General features: G+C 36.8%; 1 protein-coding gene across 1 annotated transcript; it reads left to right on the top strand.

The window, feature by feature from the left end:
* The first annotated feature begins 1,283 nt into the window (after positions 1-1,283).
* On the top strand, positions 1,284-21,907 carry SLC9A4 (solute carrier family 9 member A4). Its single transcript, XM_081948439.1, has 11 exons — positions 1,284-1,730; positions 4,354-4,613; positions 7,399-7,616; positions 8,346-8,548; positions 8,903-8,989; positions 9,888-9,958; positions 11,225-11,386; positions 14,245-14,341; positions 17,849-17,968; positions 18,869-18,962; positions 21,397-21,907. Exons 1-11 carry the CDS (start codon positions 1,299-1,301, stop codon positions 21,774-21,776), a joined length of 2,124 nt encoding a protein of 707 aa, XP_081804565.1. The 5' UTR covers positions 1,284-1,298; the 3' UTR covers positions 21,777-21,907.
* Positions 21,908-22,749: the final 842 nt, after the last annotated feature.

Below are 22,749 nucleotides of genomic sequence, written 5' to 3'. Positions count from 1 at the left end.
AAAAATGCTAGCATATCTGCTGTCACTCTTCTATGAGGAAAATGGACAAATATTGCTGCTGTTTTTGTATACTGAAGTCTAAGAAAGTAATGCTGGAAAACAGAGGGTGTGACAAGGAAGCTGAGAAGATATTTCGTAAAAATCACCCTAGACACAATATACTTGGAAGAATGGAGGATAACATATGATGGAATATTGGATTAAAAAGAAAATAAGTGAAGGACAAGGCCTTCACTGAAAGGAAAAGGAAACATAACAACAAAACACATAAAAACGGTCTAGTTGAACAACATAGAATTTTAACTGATTTACTCAGAAAGACAGATTGCATATTTGTTCCTAGGTTGCTGGATGCAAAAAAACCAATCTGTGTTTCTGCCTGTGTACTTTAATTATCATAATCAATGAAATCTGTGTAGACCATTTATCAGATTCTTTGATATGGGCACAATCCAGTGGTGGGTTCTTACCGGTTTGGACTGGTTTTGCCGAACTGGTAGTGGTTTGGTAGTGGAACCGGCAGCAACCCAAGCCTGCCACGCCCCCAAACCGGTTCTCCAGGCGGCGCCATAGGTGCCACCATCTTGTTTTTCACTTCTGCACATGCGCAGAACAATTTTTATCGCACTGTGCATGTGCGTGAAGTGCCCACGCATCCACGCCTACAGCACGCCCATAAGCAAACCGGCAGTAGTGCCTGCCGGAACCCACCCCTGCCACATTCCAATACCTTCTGATTCAAAGACAATGTTTGAAAGTATGAATTGAGATGCAACTTCTGATATCCATTATCTAGAAGGGAAATCCATGTTGTGATAACTTTCCTAATGCATTCTGGGTCAATCTAAATTACAAACTGGAAGTATTTAGGGATCACAAGCCATTGCGTGGTATAATAAAACCTTTATATTAAGGACTTTAAGTTTAAAAAAAAATACCTTAGAAAGTTAAATATGTTTACATCTATTAGTCACAATGACAATTAAGTTATCTGATCAAGTCTGGTTGTGTAGTATTTCCATGTTCCTTATGTATTTTGGTTGCTCAGAAATTCCTCAGTTCATTCAAGGAATGGGCCCGCTGTAGTATTATTGCTGGAGGGGCAACAAATTGTCCACCTTTAACAAGAGTGTGAGTAATCTATCCTAGAGTTCCATCAGGATAATGCACTGCTGATATCCAATATGAAGAGCAAAGGGTACAGTAAGATTTTTTAAAACATTTCCAAACCCCAATATAATATGATGGTTTTATTTTCCTTTCAAGGTTTCCATCTCTACCATCGTCTTCCACACTTCATGCCAGAAAACTGTGTGCACATTGCCATGGGTGTTTTGGTTGGTGGGATTATTTTTGGCACCAAGCACAAATCTCCACCAGTTATGACGACCAGCATTTATTTCTTATACCTCCTTCCACCCATTATCCTTGAAGGAGGCTATTTTATGTCCACCCGTCCCTTTTTTGAAAACTTTGGTTCAATTCTTTGGTGGTCTGCCATGGGCTCCCTCATAAATTCCTTTGGCATTGGATTGTCACTTTATGGAATTTGCCAGATCACATCTTTTGGCCTCCAGGATGTGAGCCTGCTTGACAGCCTGTTATTTGGTAGCATGGTCTCAGCAGTGGATCCAACAGCTGTCTTAACTGTCTTTGAGGAGATGTCTGTCAATGAACAACTTTACATGATGATATTTGGAGAATCCTTATTAAATGATGGGATTACTGTAGTAAGTATGTTACAACTTTTTGTAAAAATTATGTAATGCACAGGTGTATTATTTCTCTGTATAAGGCAAGGCAACCCTAATTGTTCCTCTTTTGTTATTTGAATAATCTTTTGAAGTAGGCCTAAGATAACCCATATATTTGGGTGCTGATCAAAGATTAGAACCGGTGCCCTTGGGGTCTAGGTAAGTTTAGGTAAAGGTGAAGGTTTCCCTCGCACATATGTGCTGATCGTTCCCGACTCTAGGGGGCGATGCTCATCTCCATTTCAAAGCTGAAGAGCCAGCGCTGTCCGAAGACATCTCCGCAGTCATGTGGCCGGCATGACTAAACGCCAAAGGCACATGGAACGTTGTTACCTTCCCACTAAGGTGGTTCCTATTTTTCTACTTGCATTTTTACGTGCTTTTGAACTGCTAGGTTGACAGAAGCTAGAACAAGCAACGGAAGCTCACTCCGTTACATGGCATTAGGGAATCGAACCGCCAAACTGCTGACTTTCTGATTTACAAGCTCAATGTCATAGCCACTGAGCCACCACATCCCTGTCAAATTTACAATCAAATAAACTACCAAATGTACATTTATTGTATTGCCTTTAGAAAACTTTAATAACAAAGATCATGCTGACTTTATAGCTGAGGAACAGCAGTGACTGAGGTCCTTAATCAAAACGATACCTAAGCAACAAATCATGCCTTTAGCTTTTACAGTTGGGAATTAATTTACAGCTAACCGTTTCATTAAGAATTAAGAACCATGGTCTTTACCTCATACCAACTAAGAATTCCAATCACATATTTTTATTACCAAGTAATGCTTCTCACTAGGGTTTCAAACTATGCTCAGTGATAAAAATTGTTAATTGATATTCCTTTGAGTACAGATATTTATTTATAGCCAGCTGAATCAATCCATTGCAGCATGAAGACCTCTTAATTTAACATTTTGGAGCATAATCTATCACAATGGCCAACTGCAAGCTGGTAAATACTTTTTTTTTACATTTGAATGGGAGACTGAGAGGGAATGATTGGCCCAAAGTAACCCAGGTGGCCTCCAAGCTGAAAAGAGGGTTTTGAGGCTCCTTAAGGATCCTTAAACAATGTGCTATGACAGTGACACCCTATTTCTTTAATACATTCCCAAGTCTTTATGGCCTTTTGGAAGCCCAACATGGTGAAGGAAAACTGAATATCTCCAGATAATCTGATCCATAGAAGAGTACCATCACTGGGAAAACTCAACCGTGAGCCCTTGTAGATAGCATTCCTCAGTAGCCCTTTTGCATCTTTTGGGATTGTTGTGCTTCTTTTTTTGGCAAATATATGAAAGTTGTTTGCTACTGTCCTTTTCCAGGACCTATTTCAACTGCCTAGTCTAATCCATGGCCTCAATCATTCCTCTTATTTTTGCATCCAAATTTTCCCTAAGATCAACCCTACCTTGTTTCCAATCTCAGACAAATTTGCCAGCTGAAGCAGTAAGAGTAAGATAATGCTTCTCCAAGAATTGTAGCTTATATCATTGCAGTGAATTATTCAGAGCTGGGTGTTGCAAATAAATAGTATTTCACTCATTAGTTTGTTTATTTTGTTATAATGTTTGCATTCACCAGTAACAAAAACTCCTGAGGACCTACTACAACAGTAAAAAGGCAAACTCACATTTTAGAATGTAAATAAAAAAACTAAGTTAAATCTACCATCAGCACAAATTTGCAGAGTATCCAGCACATGTTTTTTCCCCTTCAAAACAAACCTTCAAATGGTACAGTGGATGGAAACAAAAAACAAATTAGAGAAGGCATCAGATGATTTTTTTTTGGGGGGGGGATGGACTTTCCATGCCCATAATGGTAGCACCAAAGTTAACTTCACACAGCTGACTAAAAACAAAGTTACTTAGCAAGAGCAAAAATGCTCCAATCATTCATTCATTTATTTTAAAATATACAGATCACTCATTTAGCATGCATGCCTGCTTTCTAGCAAAGGATGAAAATGTATTTCATGCTTTCTATGTATTTAGTATCTTTCATGTCTAATGAAGCAACAGCAGAAAAAATACTAGCATCCTTGATGTCTCTGAACATGACTAATTTATGACCGATGATCATTTTGCAACAATCTGAATTAAAGATACCACTAGCAGGAGAGAATGAAATGCATATAAATATCACTGAAATCTCATGTATATTTGGTACCATACAATGAAATCAGACCTACTTTTATTCTCAGGCATTTGTATTATTTTTAACAGAACAGAATAACAGGGCTGGAAGTAACCTTGAAGGTCTTTTAGTCCAACCCTCTGATCAAGCAGGAAAACCCTATACCATTTCTGACAAATTGTTGCTCAATTTCTTCTTAAAAGGGATTGGACACTCATTTTTATTTTTTTTTAAGTGTATTTGATTTTTGTTGTTGTTGCTGCATTTGGACAGTGAATGATGGGAGGGGAAATATTTCTTCATAATACATCGTTCCTTTAAAGCTATTGTGGAGGTGGGATTTCCCTGCAAAGCATTTGCTGCAACTGTAATAGGGGTTCAAAAGGATAATGGCAATGAGCATCTCTGGGGAGAACTAAGGATGATATGTTTTGTTTCTTTCACCTGTGCAGGTCCTATACAATATATTCATTGACTTTACCCAGATGCATAAATATGAAACAATTGAATCCGTTGACGTCCTAGCTGGCTGTGCTCGCTTTTTTGTAGTCAGTCTTGGAGGGCTGCTGTTTGGCATCGTCTTTGGATTTGCGGCAGCTTTTATGACTCGATTCACCCAAAACATTTCTTCCATTGAACCTCTCTTGGTCTTCATGTTCAGTTACCTGTCCTATTTAACCGCGGAAACACTTTACATATCTGGCATCTTGGCGTAAGTAAAACTTGCAACGTTCGTTTTCATAGCTGGCACCCTATTATTGACTTGGTATTTCCTTGTTTTACACCCTTGAGTAATTGCCTTGGGTGATAAGAAAGAATGTTTGGGGAACCAGAAGGCTTTAGGTACCAGGCAATGATTCATTTAAACAAAGGAGTTTTAGGCCTTTCCCTCCTTTGATTATAATGAACTCAGCATATGGTACTGAATTACATTTTTATTAAGTGCTGCTTATGACAAGGTCAGGGAATATCTTCATGCTGGATGCTTTTTTCTCACACTGGAGTGATTTCTGCTGTTTTCATTGAGGACCTGTATTCTGCATGAGTCAAAAAGAGGGCTGTGAAAATATCTATAGACCCCTCTCATCCTGGACATCAATTGTTTCAACTTCTACCCTCAAAACGAAGTTATAGGCCACTGCACACCAGAACAACTAGACACAAGGACATTTCCCCCCCCTCGAATGCCATCACTCTGCTTAACAACTAATTCCCACAACACTCATGTATCACATAATTTACTAAGACTGTATTACTATTATTGTTCTCTTCCTTCCTAATATCTCTCTCTTCCCTCTTATGACTATAGCCATGTTGTTTGTATCTTTCAATTTATATTGTTTTATTTGTTTACTAGTACGATTTGATAGCTTATTAGTAACCTTGACTATCACTAAGTGTTGTATATTTTTATTCTTGATGAATGTATTTTATTCTCCTTATGTACACTGAAAGCATATGCACCAAAGACAAACTCCTTGTGTGTCCAATCACACTTGGCCAAAAAAGAATTTTATTCTATTCTATAAAGAATTCTATTCTATTCTATTCTATTCTATTCTATTCTATTCTATTCTATTCTATTCTATTCACCAAGTTTCAACATAAAATAAGGATGAAATGGTTGCAGAGCTCCATTCATGAACAGATTTTTGGAATTGCAGCAGAACCTAGCTTTTTCTGGACCAAGGATTATACTTAAGATTGTGAACAATGCAAGTGGTAAAATATTAGGACCAAGTCATGTTTAATTTTGATTCATTTAAACATTTTAAACTAAACATAGATAACAGGAATATTCTTTTCCATGGATTTAACTACAGGTAGTTCTCAAGTTACAACCACAATTGAGCCTAAATTTATGTTGCTAAGTGCAAAATTTGCTAAAGTGAATTTTGTCCCATTTTACGACTTTTCTTGCCTGTGAATCACTGCAGGTGTTAAATTAGTCAAACTGTTACTAAGTGAATCTGGCTTCCCCATTAATTTTGCTTGTCAGAAGGTTGCAAAAGGTGATCACAGGACTCCAGGACACTGCAATAGTCATAAATGTGAGTCAGTTGTCAAGCATATGAATATCAATCACGTGACCATGGAGATGATACAACAGTCATAAGTGTGAAAAATAGCAATAGCAATAGCACTTAGACTTATATACTGCTTTACAGTGCTTCACAGCCCTCTCTAAACAGTTTACAGAGTCAGCAAATTGCCCCCATCAATCTGGCTCCTCATTTTATCCACCTCGCAGAGTGGAAGCTGAGTCAACCTTGAGCCCAGTGAGCTGGCCAATTTGCAAGCAGCCAGCAGTCAGCAGAAGTAGCCTGCAGTACAGTATTCTAACCACTGCGCCACCACGGCTCATTGCCACTTGGTTATGAGTCACTTTTTTCAGGGCCATTGTAACTTGGGACGGTCACTAAGTGAACAGTTGTAAGTGAAGGACTACTGTTTTTTCTTTCATTGTTTCATTAAACATGATAAGATGATAAGAATTTGGAGGTGTCAGGATTTCAAAGGATATGAGTTGTACATTGTCTGCTAAAGAATGGACAAAATTAATTGTGACAACTAACCCTGCATTGGACAATCCGTACACTAATTTTCCATTTAGATAGCCTTAGCATCAGCAATGTATTGAAATAGCAGTCAACCTTCTGTGCACTAGTGAAACAAATTATTGTAGATCGTTCTTCCTCCTTGGTACTTTCTGGAGCCTCTCCATCCTCTAATCTTCCCTATCTTACACAACAATGCACAACTATACAATAGTACATATGGCAGGTGGCAGGTACTCTGTTCTTCATCAGATTGTCTAAAGTTTTATTTTCTCTTAATATTATTATTCTTTCTTGCTTTCAATGAACCCAGAGAACTGTATGCTATAGGGCAGCATACAATAGTCACACATAATCAGAAGCTGAATCAAGATGTTATGGCCCAGGCTTCTGTTTGCCTCCAGGTGTGACATCAAAACTATTTAGAAAATGCATAAATATTATAAGTGGTAACTTCCCCACATCTTGAGATCAGAGTGTTAGGAAAACTGCTATACTACATAGACCTTAGCCAAAAGAGTGACAAGCAATTAAGGACACTATAAACTGGAAGCTGTATTTTGGAGGATATGTTTTACTGCCCTCTAGTTTTCAGGGTTTTTTTTTAACTAGAAGATGCATAATAATTGCATGCCCACAAATCATGCTTAATCCATGCTGTTTTTTTTGGGAAGAGCAACCAATTCCCCAGTGTTTATTTATTTGTTTTAATGGTTGTCTTCTTCCGCAAATCTCCATGTTGCTCCAAGCATGTTGATTAAGAATTTCCTGTTGTTTCTCATTGTCTTCTTTTGTCCCCAATTTCAATTTCTAATTGACACTGTAAAATAATCCTGACAGTAAATGTAGAAATCTGCCATTTTTACAAGAATTCTCCTTTCCCGTCCCCCTGTTTCCAATGGTTCTTACTCCTTTTCTTCAATGTTTATGACTCAACAGGATTACAGCTTGTGCAGTGACAATGAAGAAATACGTGGAAGCCAATATTTCTCAAAATTCCTACGTAACCATAAAATACTTCATGAAAATGCTCAGCAGTATCAGTGAGACCCTGATCTTCGTGTTCATGGGAGTGTCTACAATTGGTCGGAACCACGAATGGAACTGGGCGTTCATTGGCTTCACCCTGATCTTCTGCGTGCTTTGGAGAGCACTAAGTAAGTTGCATAGGCAACAAACTAGATGGATAAAAGGCTTTGAACATTGCTAGCTGAGACAGAAAGAAAGAGGGAGAGATTGTAAAGCAAAGAGAAATGTTGGGACTGTTCAGATCTGACTGGTCTAACCAGTTTAGCAAAGACTTCAGGTGTACTGTGTTTGCTATGATAGATTGAGGCATAAGTTTCTTTGCTGAGAGAAAGTATCACCTATAGAACTCCTCTGGATATATTGCTTAAGACAGGATAAGCAAGTTATGTTAGATCCTTCATCACTATACAATATTCTTTGTTTGGCTTGGATAGTTTGCATAATTTACAAGTTTTCAGTTCTGTTTTATTAGGGGGTTATTTTCAGTGGTGGGATTTAAATAATTTAACAACCAGTTCTCTGCCCTAATGACCAGCAGGGTAGGCATGGCTCAGTGGTCATGTGACCATGTGGGCGTGGCCAACTCAACATCACTCAGGTTGGGAGGTTCTTCGCCTTAGCTGTTACAATGTAATAAGGGTTAACCGGAGAGGCAGTTTCTGTAAGCAGGGCAATAAAGATTAGGCTAGTAATAACACCAGAATGTTTCTATCCTGCCTTCCTTACAGGAATATCCCTGTAAAGTGGAAAAAAACAAAATAAGATTTCTTCCAACAACCGGTTCTCCAAACTGCTTAGAAAGTTAACAACTGGAATCCCATCACTGGCTATGCTTTTTTTATTGTTTTGTTTCCTAGGTGTGTTATTTCTGTTCTCCATTTGTAACAAGTTCCGCACTTACAAATTTACTCTCAAGGATCAACTTATTGTTACCTATAGTGGGCTAAGAGGAGCCAGCAGCTTCTCCCTTGCGTTTTTGCTTCCTACAACCCTCTTCCCTAGAAAGAAGATGTTTATCACCTCTACGATTGTGGTGATATACTTTACTGTTTTCATTCAGGTAAGGAGACTATTTCATCACAAAGTGTCAGAGCATCTTGCAGAGATTAGAACAATTTTTTATTGGAGGCATGCTTCCCCTGGAGATCATCCTCATCCATTCATCTAACTTGATCCAGTGGTCTTACAACAATGGACTAGTGATTTTGTGCACATGGGTAAATGCATCATACTGGTAAAAATGGCTTTTTAAAATATCAGGTAGTCCCCCCTCCCCCAGAAGCTATTTTGGCATGTGAAATAATCAGGAGGTAAAAGTATGCTAGGCCTCAATTAATACTACACAGATCTCCTTCATACTGTTTAGTTGTACAGTTTAATGATTGGCTTTCTTCTTTCTTTATTTCAAATGAAGGGAATCACCATTAGACCACTGGTAAAATACCTAGATGTTAAGAAGACCAATAAAAAAGAATCAATAAATGAAGAAATCCATATGCGAGTAAGTTGAATTTTATATTATTAATTGGCAACAGGAACATAGGAAGATTATAAATTATTGCCCGCTCTTAATGGCTTTGGGTCTCCAAAGGTCTAGGAATAGCTATTCAATTTTAATTTGAGGTTTGAAATTGGGATCGGCTACATGTACTATACTACTTTAAAACGTGAAACTTGAGATTTCCCCTGCTTCTTCATTTTGGGGCAGGTTTTGACCGCAGAAGCAAGGGATAAGAAAGAGATATTTCAGCAGATGCAATGTTTCATGTGTTGAGATTTTGGAAAAATTATTATTTGATGATGCTAGTGATGAAGAAAGCATAGTTCTAAGGGTCTTTATGTTTTATTCTGGTTTTTATCTAGACAGTATTTGAAGAATATTATAGGATAAATGCTTTCGCTTATTACCCTGAAGTTATATTCATATTGAGGGGTTGCTCTGTTGAACATAGCACTTCAGGATAAATATTATTTGTGGAATTTGGTTTAGTATATCCAACATTATATAGATGGGTTGCAAATCCTGGCGCTACCAGTTTGCTCGTGGGATTTTGCAGTATCTTTCCCCTGGAGTGGGGTGGGAATGGAGGTTTTGCAGTATCCTTCCCTGCCATGTCCACCAAGCCACGCCCACAGAAACGGTAGTAAACAAAATTGCATTTCACCACTGGCCAGTATTATATAAAAGTAAAGAGTTGAGGTTATTATCTTATTCTACTGCACCAAAGGGAATTGGAAGTCAACTTCTTTTCTTTTTTTCCCCCCTTTTCCCCACATTTTTCCCTTCCCTTTTCCTCCCCTATCTTTTCCACTATTTTCTTTTGAATTTTATATTATAAATTAATACTAATAATAAAAAGAAATGCTTTAATTCAAAATAAAATGTTTTATGCCTATAGATGATGGATCATTTAAAAGCTGGAATTGAAGATATATGTGGACACTGGAGCCATTATCAACTGAGAGACAAGTAAGGATGTGCCTAGCACTGTTAGTCAAAATAAAATAACTGGATAAAACTAAACGGAATAAACTAAGCTAAAATTAAACTAACGGGGAAAACTAAAGAAAGGCATAAGCAATGTTGATTTAATTTAAATCAGGATGGATTGGAATATATGGTATCTTCAATCAGCATTTGAATATGTCATATACTAAATTTTTAAATTTTTTATTTAAATTATTAAATCACATTCTTCTTTTTCCTTGATTTTCATATATTTATCCATAAATAGAAGTTCATTGTAATACTACTGAATGAAAAAAAGGCTGTTAAGATCTGGCAGCGTGCTAAACAGGTGTAAAAGAATTCAGGATTTTGCCTGGCTCTCAGAATCAAAAATGTGCTCTGTTCTTCTATCCCAGCGATGGCGAACATTTTTTGGCTCGCGTGCCATAAGTGGGGGGAGCGCAGGGGGGTCGTGTGTGGGCGTGCTGCACCCGTAATGCAATGCGCGACCCCCCAATGCGCAGGTGCGCATTACAGGCGCCACTCCCCATTTTTACATGCTTTTTTCGCCCTCCCCAGGCTCCAGAGGCTTTATAGGAGCCTGGGGAGGGCGGAAACAGCCTCCCCCCCCAATGCCCTCCGGAGGCTTGAGGGACCTTTAGGAGGCTTCCCTGAAGCTTTCGGAGCAGTCAAAACTACCCTCCGAGCAAACCGGAAGTGACTTCCTGTTTGCTCGGAGGGTCGTTTTGAGCGCTGCGAAGGCTTCAGGGACCATCCGGAGGCTTCCCAGATGCCTTTGGAGCGCTCAAAACGACCCTCCGAGCAAACCAGAAGTCCATTCCTGAACTTCCAGTTTGCCCGTAAGGCCAGTTTTTACGCTCCAGAGGCTTCACGGAAGCTCATGAAGTCTCCGGAGGGACTCTGGGGGGGGGTGGGGGGCTCGTTTTGCCCTCCCCAGGCTCCTATAAAGCCTCTGGAGCCTGGGGAGGGTGAAAAATGGCTTTAAAAAAGGGTGAACTCAGCTGGCCAGCACGCATGCCCTGACAAATGGCTCCGCGTGCCACCTGTGGCACGAGTGCCATAGGTTCACCATCACTGTTCTATCCTCTTTCTCCCATAAAAATGGATTGATTGTCCTTTTCTTATCAGTTTAACACAGGGTAAGCTGCTTTGGCCATACCCTTTATGCTGCTGCTTGCTGGTTTTGAAAAGCTTGAGAAGTCTTTGGATTTGTAAAGTAATTATTGCAGAAACAATGTTTGACATTTTGATTATTGCTCTTGCCAGATTTAAGAAGTTTGACAATAATGTTCTGAAGAAGATACTACTACACAAGCAACAGCCTAAATCCAGCCTTGTTTCTTTATATAAGAAACTGGAAATCAGACAAGTCATTGAAATGGTAGAAAGTGGGAGCATGACACCTATGACTTCCAAATCATCTTCTCTGTAAGTATGTTAAGAACGATTTGTCAGAACAATGCAAATATTTTGTTTAATCAAGGTAGTTAATGAACATGGGCAACATATGGTTCTCCAGATGATTAATTCAGGTCAACATTCCCAATGGTGAGAAGCAATGGTTTTTTTAGCAGTTTAGCCCGGGAGGGCAAACATTCCGGAGGACTGGGGGAGGCCGTTTTCACCCTCCCCAGGCTACAAGAAAGCCTGGGGAGGGTGAAAAACAGGCCCAACGGGTCAACTGGAATTTCCAGTTTGCCCATTGCGCCATTTTTCACCCTCACCAGGCTACAGGAAAGCCCCCAGAAACTGTGGAGGTAAAAAACAGGCCCAATGGGTCAATTGGAATTTTGGGAATGAAAACAATGTTGTAACATTATGCTACATGTTCACATTCATGAGGCATTCATGTGGCAACACATGTAGAAAAAAAGGTGGATCTGCATCATAATGTTGGTTTTGTTTGAAACCACTGACTTCCTGTAGATGTAGATTTTATTAGAATACCTAATGCACGATGTTGATTGACTAGATGTTTCCATGAATGTATATTAAATTCATTTGAAATAAAATCTGCAATAAAATCTGAAAAGATGTAACAATTCTTAAAAGTTGCTTTTGTATTCTGAGGATTACATAGCCACAATGTACATACTTAAACACACATATTCAGTATGCCTTTTTTTTTAAAAAATCATAGTATATTTGAAATTACCATACTAAGAATAATAAAGAATAATACACCGGGGATTAAAAACCTTTAAGAAGAAGCAATAGATGTCTCAAGAAAAAACTAGAGTCTACTTTAAAAGAAAATTTCATTGAAGTAACCAGCTTTATTTAACTGTAAGATTTTCACTAAATCTGACACTTAAAACTATGCAATATAATTTACAAGGAATATTTCTCAATTAAATATTTAATTAAAAAAATATTGGCTTGGTTGGTTTCCTTTGTTTTACTTGAAACAGATCTGAATTATAAGTTGCATAGCACATAAGTCTATCTGAAAAAGGAAAGGAGTGGACAGAAGCCATGCCTTTTTTCTCCCTTAAGGAATTGTTATCAAGTTCCTTGGTTAATAGGTAACCTCATGAATGAGCTTTTCCTTTTGTCTTGATGCTTTAGCCAACTCAGAAATGAGTTTCATATAATGATAGCAGAGTTGTACTCACTGTTCCTGCTCCCTTGAAACTGTTTCCAGACAGAGACTTCATAATTAAGTTGATTCAAACACATTTTGTGATTCCCTAACGCTGACAACTTCTTTTTGCCAACCTCCAATTTTTAGGGCTCTTTAATCTACTTTTTTTTGTATCATCTATATTTCTATTAAAAAAACAAAACACTTTCATATTTCCAAGACATTCCTGTCTCTGAAATACTGTTAATCATATTTTACTGTGAAGATTGACCTAAGTTGATTAGGGGACTGGAGACTAAAACATATGAAGAATGGTTGCAGGAACTGGGTATGTTTAGCTTAAGAGAAAGAAGGACTAGGGGAGACATGATAGCATTGTTCCAATATCTCAGGGGTTGCCACAAAGAAGAGGGAGTCAAACTATTCTCCAAGGCACCTGAGGGTAGAACAAGAAGCAATGCATGGAAACTAATCAAGGAGAGAAGCAACTTGGAACTGAGGAGAAACTTCCTGACAGTTAGAACAATTAATCAGTGGAACAGAAATTGCCTCCAGAAGTTGTGAATGCCCCAACACTGGAAGTCTTTAAGAAGAGGTTGGATAGCTATTTGTCTGAAACGGTATAGGGTTTCCTGCCTAGGCAGGGGATTGGACTAGAAGACCTCCAAGGTCCCTTCCAACTCTACTATTGTATTGTATTAAGTTAGAATGTTGTTTTCACCAAAACAAAGAACAAAATGGTGCCTTCTTTCTTGTTCCATGTGTACCATTTTGGAGTGGTACAGTCATTCATGTTCAGCAGTAGAGATAGCAGGGATAAAGAGTTTAGCATAGGCTAATTCATGAGAATTTTTTATATTTTTTCTCCAGGAAAAAAAATAAACCTGTACCCTATCTAGAACTTTGCTGTCAACTTGCCATATCTTAAATCTAATCAAGTTACTTTGAGAACTAGGTCTTAGCATGAGGCCTAATAAATATATCTGTTTAGAGGCATTCTATAATTATGTAAGTTTTTAAAATTCAAAGTTTCAGTGAGCTACTTTATTTCCCAACCAGACTGTTTCTAAATTACATTTGTGGTATTAGTAGCACTGGTTGAAAATTGTGGTTCTAGAAGAATTATGAAATACTTTGTTTGTATTAGTTTATAATATTCAGGATATCTGATTGTGTAGTTTAGATGCTATTAATTTCAATACAGATTTTTTAAAAATTGAGCATAGGGTTTCCCCTTTTATTTATACCTCTGATCTCTCAGCTTGATTCAATTAAACTAATTACATTTTAAAGTTGTTCAACATTTATTCTGATTTTAATATGTTGACACTTCAAGAAAGAAACTTTATGTGTATGATACATGCCAATAGCCACTAATGGTAATGGTTCTACTTGCATTTATATGTGGTTTATATAATGAATTTCTTCTTTATACTTTAACCTCTATACATTATTTTATTTTTTATTAAGAAGACTGCTGTAGCCAATAGTGATTATACTCAAATACACATAGGCACCTTTCAAAGAAATTAAGTAGTTTGTTCCACTGATTTACAAATGATTTCCTTCCATCCTTTGTCAGAAAAGTCAACTTACAGGTAACAATAACTGATAACAGAATGTAGGCGAAACTATTCTAGCGAAATAATGATTTAACTTTTAGGTTAGTCAAAATAATATTTGTCTTCATATTTGTTTGCAGGAGGCGCAGGAATGAAAGAATACAGAAACTTTCCCCTAAAGATGTAGAATCTATGCAGAACATGCTGGCACATAATCTGTATCAAGTGAGGCAAAGGGTGTGTACTTTCAATTCTGATAACCTGTTCCATAGTTACGTAAGGAAAGATCATGTTTGAATTATTTCACACCTTGGCAAAAGTCAGCGGTGGCAGAATTGCTTGCAGAAAAAAGGAAAAGAAAAAAGGAAGGAGTTTAGAATTGCCTTCTCAAACATACCTTAGAATTATATTTTAAAAAATGACAAGCATGTTGTTAAAGTATCCAAGTTTGAAGAATATAGAATCCATGTGCTTTTTCCAATTTTTTGAAAAATCCTCAAGACCTCATTATGTGTTGTGATCTACCAGCGGAGCTAGCATCAGATTCAGACAATGAGGAGGTTGGGGAGGAACATGGGCCAGTCCTGGAGTCTGGGGAAGGCTCTGATGAGGGTTCTATGTCGGAGGCAGAGAGGGGGCCATAGCCATATGCCAGGTATCAGCTGCCTTCAGAATCAGACATCAGAAAGGCAGATGAACAGCTGGAGCCTGTTCCCAGTGTGGGCATGTGCAGAGTTGCCAGCAAAGGGAACAGCTAAACAGGGGTTGACTTGGGAGTAAGGCTACAGGTGGCTGATTAATGGCCTCTCCCAGAAGAAATAAAAGAGGAGCAAAAGGGGAATGGAGTTTACAGGAGACCATTAGTTCGCTTAATTGGTTTGTGACTCTTCGAGACTCCTTGCTAAGTTTTGCAGATATCAGCCTGTCAGCTCTCCAAGCCAGATAAGGTTCTGTGACTGTAAATCCTCCCTTGAAAGACTTTGCTGGATGTGAATGAGCAGAATTCACAGTAAATTAATAAAAGGGTTTTTTGTTGGAACAAGGTGTTTGCTTCATGCTCTCGGGAAGTCTAGGTCAGAATAGTATGCTTAGGGTTACCAGTGGGCCAAAGATTCCATCATGATGGTTATATTGCTAAGGGAGTCATTTTTATTCTGCCTTCATCCAAGGCTAATATTTTGGTTATTATGTTATTTATTGCTGTGATTTTAGATTTTAACCAGTTTTATCTTGGCTGTTTTACTTATTGCTATACGCTATCCTGATTCTCTTTTGTGGGGAGATGGGTGACTATATAAATTTGATTTATAAATAAATAAACACAAGAATTTAAAAAGTGCACGACAGGCCAAAAGGTTATCTAATCTGGCATTCTGTGTTACAGAGACGTAAACCAAACCCAATGGGGTCAAAATCTTCTTGAGAATAGCTGCTGGCATTTGAGATATATTACCGGTTAATTCAGAAGTATTAAACAACTACCAGGACTAGTAGCTACTGATAGCTGGATGCTTCATGAATTTATTCTATCTGCCCCTTAAGCCACCTTGGATTGCAGTACTCCTTACTTATTAGATAAAGAAGTGTTTCCTTTTCTTAGCTGTGAATTAACTTTTAATTAATTATAATATCTGAGATTTGTATCAGGCAAGTGAGTAAGGAAAAAAAAGGTGCATGCAAAAGAAATGGAATAGAATCTAAAGATGAGCACTAGGTGGCAGGTGCTCCTTATTTTAAATTTTCAACAATTCATTTGGTTTAGTTTCTAGGTTGGCAGTTATATTGCATAGCAGATTGTAGCAGTAACCAATCTGATTGGGCCTGATTGTATGTTAAAGACTAACATAAGTTTTATAGCCTGCATTGGCCCCAAAGACTCAACTATAACATAACGGTTGGCTTTTAAAGTAACACCTGACTTCTTAATTATTGCCCTTGTTAAAATGCATTGAAACAACTTTGTCAAGTAGTTTCAATATTTAAAACTTGGTTTTAAATTGATAGAAGCTGTAATTGATGAGCATTTTAAAATTTGATAAATAGACCAGAATAAAAGAATTAAAAAGACAAGTGTCCAATATATTACTGTGATGCAAATTTTGAGGAGGGGTGATATAAAACCTTTCCTGAAAAAAATATATTTGAGGAATAGAACTAAATATATTATTCCATGCTTAAAAAAATCTGTTAACCTGTAAGGGGATAACTTGAGTTTGTCAATTTTGCAATAAAAAAAAATCAGTCCTTTTGGATGTAATTTTCAACTCTATGTTTCCACTAATGTTTTACTTACTGGCACGTACATTTTACAGATGTTGCAGTGACTCATTTTGGCAACTATATTATTTTGTTTATTATAAGTTTGTGCAATCTTTTTGACCAAGCCAAGTATATGAACCATTGCTTCTTCTTCCTCTTTGTACAATCTGCATTTTGAACCATTTGACGATTTTTCAATTTTGGTCTTCATTTGAACAGCTTGCTCTTGAACAGTCAGGTTTTTTTTCCAGCTTTAAGCCACTACCGGGTTTTAGCTTTATCCACTTTTCACTCAACATTTTGTAGAAATTGACTATGTAATGCTTTTCCTGGCCAGTATTTTGTTCTTGTTTTTATTGCATTATGTTAATATTCAAATTTTGTTTCATACATATTTGGTAAATTACAATTCTAAATTGCAATAATGCTTCTTGTTGACTGCCTTTTCTGTAATTAGCCAATGAATCTTTTACTTCTTCGAGATTTTGTTTGACTTGAAATAAACCTCTGTCCCCATTTCTGCAGGGCAGGTATCAATACCATTACAGGGATGTAATGCATAATGAATAGTCATTAGCTTTCTTGTATAAAAATAAAAGCTTCATCCATTCAAAAAGATGGCAAAAATTTATTTGTCAGCTATGGATTTAAAAAGTATTTCTGAAAATTGCTAAGATCAACTCAGAACAAAGTAAAGAAAAAGCAATATTTTTAATATACACCTACCAATATTTATTTCTGTTTGGGATTTTACACTACCATATTCTAAGATTGTCATCCATTTCAACTCCCCCCCCCCCCCCAAAGCAAAAATCAGAGAACCAGCACCCTTTCTTGTAAAGTCACCATGCCAAGTTGGTTACAGTGGAAATTATCAGAGTTTGTTGCAAAAAAATCAAATCCAGAGAGCACACACAGATAATTGATTCAGCTGGATTCATTACCTTCTTTATATACATAATAACACATGAATAAATGTACAATATCAATAGTAGATTTTTTCAACGTGGTAGAAGTTACAAGCAGAACACAAGCAGGAGAGAATAGTTTCATCTTAGAGTTCATAGCAGACAGACAGACTAGTTTCAGTTTCAAATATCAACCCAGACTCAGATCTGTTTAAGCTCCCATTGGCTGACTCAGTTGCTATGCCTATTCATTCGCTGACCTTGTTACCATGTCTCTCCCAGTCATGAATATTCTAACAGAAATCACCCTTGGAGAAAGGTATTTAGAATAGAATAGAGTAGAATAGAATAGAACAGACAGAACGTAATGCAATGCAATGCAATACAACGCAACACAACACAACACAACACAACACTTTATTTGGACAAGTGTGATTAGACACACAAAGAATTTATTTCCAAAAACTCTCAGTGTAGTGATTTTCTAAAATAACATTATTATAAACTGGTCATTTTACATGCATTGTTTGGCATCTAAGCTGGTGAGGAAGATCATGTAATGCATTTCTCATTTCAGACGCTATCATACAACAGATATAATCTTGCCCCCGAAACAAGTCAAGAGCAAGCGAAAGAAATCCTTATTCGGCATCGATACAGCATGCGGAAAGGTCACAGTTTACCATGGGGAGGGCAGGTACCTCTCACATAATCAGCTATGGGGTTTATGCAACAGTATATGGAAATTGCTGAAGCTTCAGCCAAAATAAACACGAGAGAAGCTATCTAATGATTAGATAAAAGCATAAAAATAGCAAAATATGCAATCCAATGAATCCATAGATTGAGAGGCTAAGGTCTGCAAGGCAATGTATGGAATGGTGTATGGATATGAATGAGAGCAAGAATGGTTTCCAAGGCTTTACAAGTTTTGAGAGTGAATGAAATTGCTGTAAATTATTAATTTTATCCCACCACCTTATGAAAAATTCATCCCTTGAATTTTTTAGCTTATATTTCAAACTCTTTTTCTTGTTCTGTACAAAGGAAATGTTATGGAGGTGGGTGTATCTAAATAGGTATTCAGCATACTGCTGCTCATTATCAATTGATGTAGCTATTGGACGCACCATATCAGCTGTAGGGTGGCTGATTTTCCTTTCTTAAAAAAAAAAATTAACAGAAGAATATTATTGTCATTGTAGGGAATGTTCAACCAAGCAGCATTTAATAATAATGATGATTTAAAAAAACTTTAGAAAGACAGAGATTTCAAGTAATATGGATGAACAGTAGTTAGATTAGCTGACTTTGAGATTTTTAAATAGCTGCAATAGACATGAGGATGATCAATGGGCCTCTGGACAAGTTGGGAATCGGAACTATTCCAGTATTTTGAATTCATGTATACCACATGCATGATAGATAAGTTTGCAATTATACTATCATTATAGTAAAATATATTGTTAGTATTAATTGAACTAATTTCAAATATATGTTCACATTTTCCCTTATAACTAGAGGTCAGATCATTCAAAATGGAATCCACACACATTTCTGCAAAAGTGTATCTCCTCTTTTTTTATTTTGTCTACAGGCTTCCAGTAAAAGCCTACGTTATTTATCCCTGCCCTTCGGTAATTCTCAACCAATTAGAAGAACAACTAGAATTGATGATGATGATCTAACAGGTAAGGCTTTTTAATGGAAACAATAAAAGAAAATGGAAAATGACTGGCAATCCTTACTAATTTTGCTATTATCCATCAAGTTCCAGGTAGATACAACCTTGGCAAAGTTTTGCTTTCAATGACTCTGTGAGATAGTGCCCATCAGAATTTAATTTTTTTACCAATCTGGTGCTTTCCAGATGTTTACTATTTCAATTCTGTAAATTTTAATTGCAAAACAACTGGAAAACACTGGTTGAGAAAAACTGGTTTAGAGAAATATCCACTTTTTGCATTGGTATTATTTAAAATAATATTCACTTTATTATCACAGACAACTGATTTTTTTTTCTGTATCTTTTACAGCGAAATAAGATTTGGACAGGATTGTCTGATTTGAATACCATGCCTTAGTTTAAGGAAGCAGCCTGAATACTGACATAGTTGCTTTTAAGGTTTCATATTAGAAGTACTATTGTCCTAATTGAGGGGTCCCGAAACTTGGCAACTTTAAGATTTGTGGACTTCACTTTAACAAGTCTTAAAGTTGCCAAGTTTGAAGACCACTGCCCTAATCCCTTGATTCCATAAACCAGCCATGCCACTTTTTAGGCTAATGTGGTAGCCTTGAAAGCTCTCAATGCTAGAAAGAAGCAGTTCGGCTTGCACCCCATGAATTCCAAATTATTTTACACATGGCTGCAATTAGGTAACCATTAGATGGTACCAAAAAGTTGGATTTCTGCTATTACATGGTTGCCCAGATTTTACCAGCCCAGTTCTAGTTTCCACTTAATCTTTAACTACTAAGTAAGTATAAATAGGCAGCTATGTTTTTTCAAGTATTTTACATCTGCTAAAGGCACGGGGAAGCAATTCATTTTTAAAAAATAGCAACACCAGCTGTAGATGAAAAAAAGATGTGGCTATTATACTTGTTTCATATCAGGATTTTCATATCAGAAAATACACATACAGTAAATAAATATTTACAAACAAGTAAGTTTTCATTTCTGGCCCATTTACTAGGTGTTTATTATTTACTAGAAAAATAGAGTTGAAATGTACCTTAACGGTCTTCTAATCCAACCTCCTAGTCAAACAGGAAACCTACAACATTTCATACAAATGGTTGTTCAATCTCTTTTTAAAAACTTCCAGCGCTGGAGTACCCACAATTTCTGGAGGCAAGTGTATGTGTGTGTTTATATATGCATGCACACGCACATATGTGTGCATGCATACATGTGCAATATTTTATGTCAGCTTGGTTTTTGGATATGACATTATTAGAGATGACTCCACTGAAGCATTTAATGTGCCAAGTAATATGCATAGTTCTTTAAAAGAAGCTATCTTGGAGATACAATAAAAACGAAAGATTTACACCAACCAATCTTTTATTTTTAAACAGCCCTAAAGTTAAACATCTTTGAAATTAATAATAATTAATTTGATAATTAAATGTGCCCCAAACCCATCCTGTTTTTTACTGGCAAACAAAACTATTTATTAATTGCAGATCTTACTCATCTTGAAGGTTTTATCTTGTATGGTCCAACAGTTGGCTCAATGCCCCAACATATTAATAATACACATAGAAGAGGTGAACACTCATATGAATCATTGGACTCAATATAGCCAAAGCTTTGGCCAATTGGATTTAGCAAAAAGGAGACTTTATTTATTTATTTTAATAATTTATATGATCAGCTATCGGTGACTCTGAGTGGCACACAAATGTTACAACACTTTGTCCAGTGTTTATCTTGAACTTGTAATTAAAGAATCTTAGCCCCGGCCAATATCATTTAGACCAAATGTTACTATTTTTGTAAATAGCCATAAGAAACTCTCGTTTCTTCATTACACTAGTTTCGCACATTCTTTAATAAATCTTTATTTGTGTTTAAAAAGAATCTTCAAAATTATGGACAAGGAAGTAGAAATGTAAAATTTGGTTTATGGGGCACCAAAGGAAAGGAGATGCCTCCAAAAAACAAAGGGAAAAGAGAGCTAGATCTAAATGTTCTTTTTGTGTAAGGCAAAGGTATAATAATTATAATTTAATAGAATATTACGATAAACAAAACTGTGACTAAGTAATGGCTTTGTTTAGCTTGTTGTCGAATTGTTGGTTCTAATGGTCATTGTTGTATTCATGTCAGAAGCACCTAAGACACTTCCAGGTTAAACATATGGCAGGTGACATCACTGTTGCCAGGGAATGCCCACTCGGAGGCTCCTTTTATGCCCCCACTAACGTGTCCACTGAAGTGGTATTCATCTATCTACTAACAGTAACTGCTTTCGAACTGCTGAGTCAGCAGGAGCTGGAGTGAATAACTGGAGCTCTCTGTCAATGACTGTTCTCTGAAAATAGAATACATGGCCATGATATCATTGTCTTCAATTTCTCCTCTATAATTATGTAGATATTTCTTTCTGAATTCAGGGTACGGTAGCAGTGATTCCGAGTCTGTCTTCATGTTGCATAATTCAGAGGCTGGACCAAGGTCACCTCAGAAGAAACACGGACAGCAGGAGGAATTTCTCCCAATGGAGCGAATGCATTCACGAACTAAACCAGCCAGTTTTACAAGGCAGAAAAGAACAAATCAACAGGATCAGCGAGCTAGAATACAAAAACCACTTTTAGCCCCGAAGCCTCAACTTAATGCTGTTCTTGAAACTGATACGCAGGAACTTGAGTCAGAGGATGAGGTCAACAGGGCCTCATGCCCTACAGCACCTGTTGTAGTATGGGCAGCAGAAACCAGAGGCAAAAACCATGCTTATCGGTCCAAAAGACACTTTACTCAAAGAAAAAAGTGAATCCTCACCCTCGCTGCATGCTATGATGACAATTTTCATTCTAAATGTTTCATAAAATTGTTGGAAACTTCTAAGTGGAAAATTTTTTTATTCTTAGATGCTCTAGGCAAAATAAAAGATTTAAATATGGATTATCTGTAATCTGTCTCTTACTATCTGAAAATTATTGTTTTCAGTAGATTGCGATACTGAAAATCTTGTTGCAATAAATTGTGATCAAGCTGACTGACAGTTCACTCCTAAATGCAGAAGAAAATGTCTACAATGATTATGAAAATAACAGGACTGAGCTATTAAATAAAACATTGCATTTGTTTTACAGTTGTACAACTGTGCAACCCTTTATCAGAATGAAGTGTTATGAGGCACAGATAGTGCCCAACTCTTTTTAAGGAAGCACCTTTTTACACTGACTCAAATCTTCATTCACAAGTTTCATAGCTGAAGACGTTTCAAAACATCAAATTTACATGTGTATAAATCTAGATTGACTTTCAATAGCTGCTTTGTAACATCAGGATGTACAGACTGGATAACAGTTATTTTTATTGCTTCATGAAATGACTGATAGGGTACTTTTCATGAACTTTTATGAAATTATTAAAGTTCTTTAATTTTAAAGCTTTGCAAAACCCTAATGTTAACAGAACTAGCTCTAGTTGCTTGATCTGTGAAAATACATATAATTATCTAGCACTTGCTTAAGGATATTATGTAATTTGTTTTACATTACACTGAACTATAACTGCACTGGTTTGCATTGTTAAGTAGCAGTATTGGTTGACTTGCACTGATTATACTGCATGGGTTGACCCATTGTTTCAGTCCAATATAGTGAAATAAGTTTGAGGTATTGAATTGTATTGGTTCTTCCTAAAACAAGAATTGCTCAAGATCTCCAGTATCAATCATGTGCATGGCTTCAGAAACATAAAGCAAATGTTTTAATTAAAAATATGCCTTAGTGAGAATA

The sequence above is a fragment of the Natrix helvetica genome (assembly GCF_964273705.1).
Source record: "Natrix helvetica genome assembly, chromosome: 3".
Taxonomy (NCBI): domain Eukaryota; kingdom Metazoa; phylum Chordata; class Lepidosauria; order Squamata; family Natricidae; genus Natrix; species Natrix helvetica.
Note: the sequence above shows the minus strand (reverse complement) of the source record. Positions and strands in the feature narration are given on the sequence as shown.

Bases quoted from the DNA above. Each gene is read 5' to 3' on its own strand.
- SLC9A4 (XM_081948439.1), top strand. From the start codon at position 1,299: ATGCCAGAAAACTGTGTGCACATTGCCATGGGTGTTTTGGTTGGTGGG. The intron at 11,387-14,244 runs GTAAGTATGTTA...ATTTGTTTGCAG, and splicing joins ACTTCCAAATCATCTTCTCT to GAGGCGCAGGAATGAAAGAA. The intron at 17,969-18,868 runs GTACCTCTCACA...TTTTGTCTACAG, and splicing joins GTTTACCATGGGGAGGGCAG to GCTTCCAGTAAAAGCCTACG.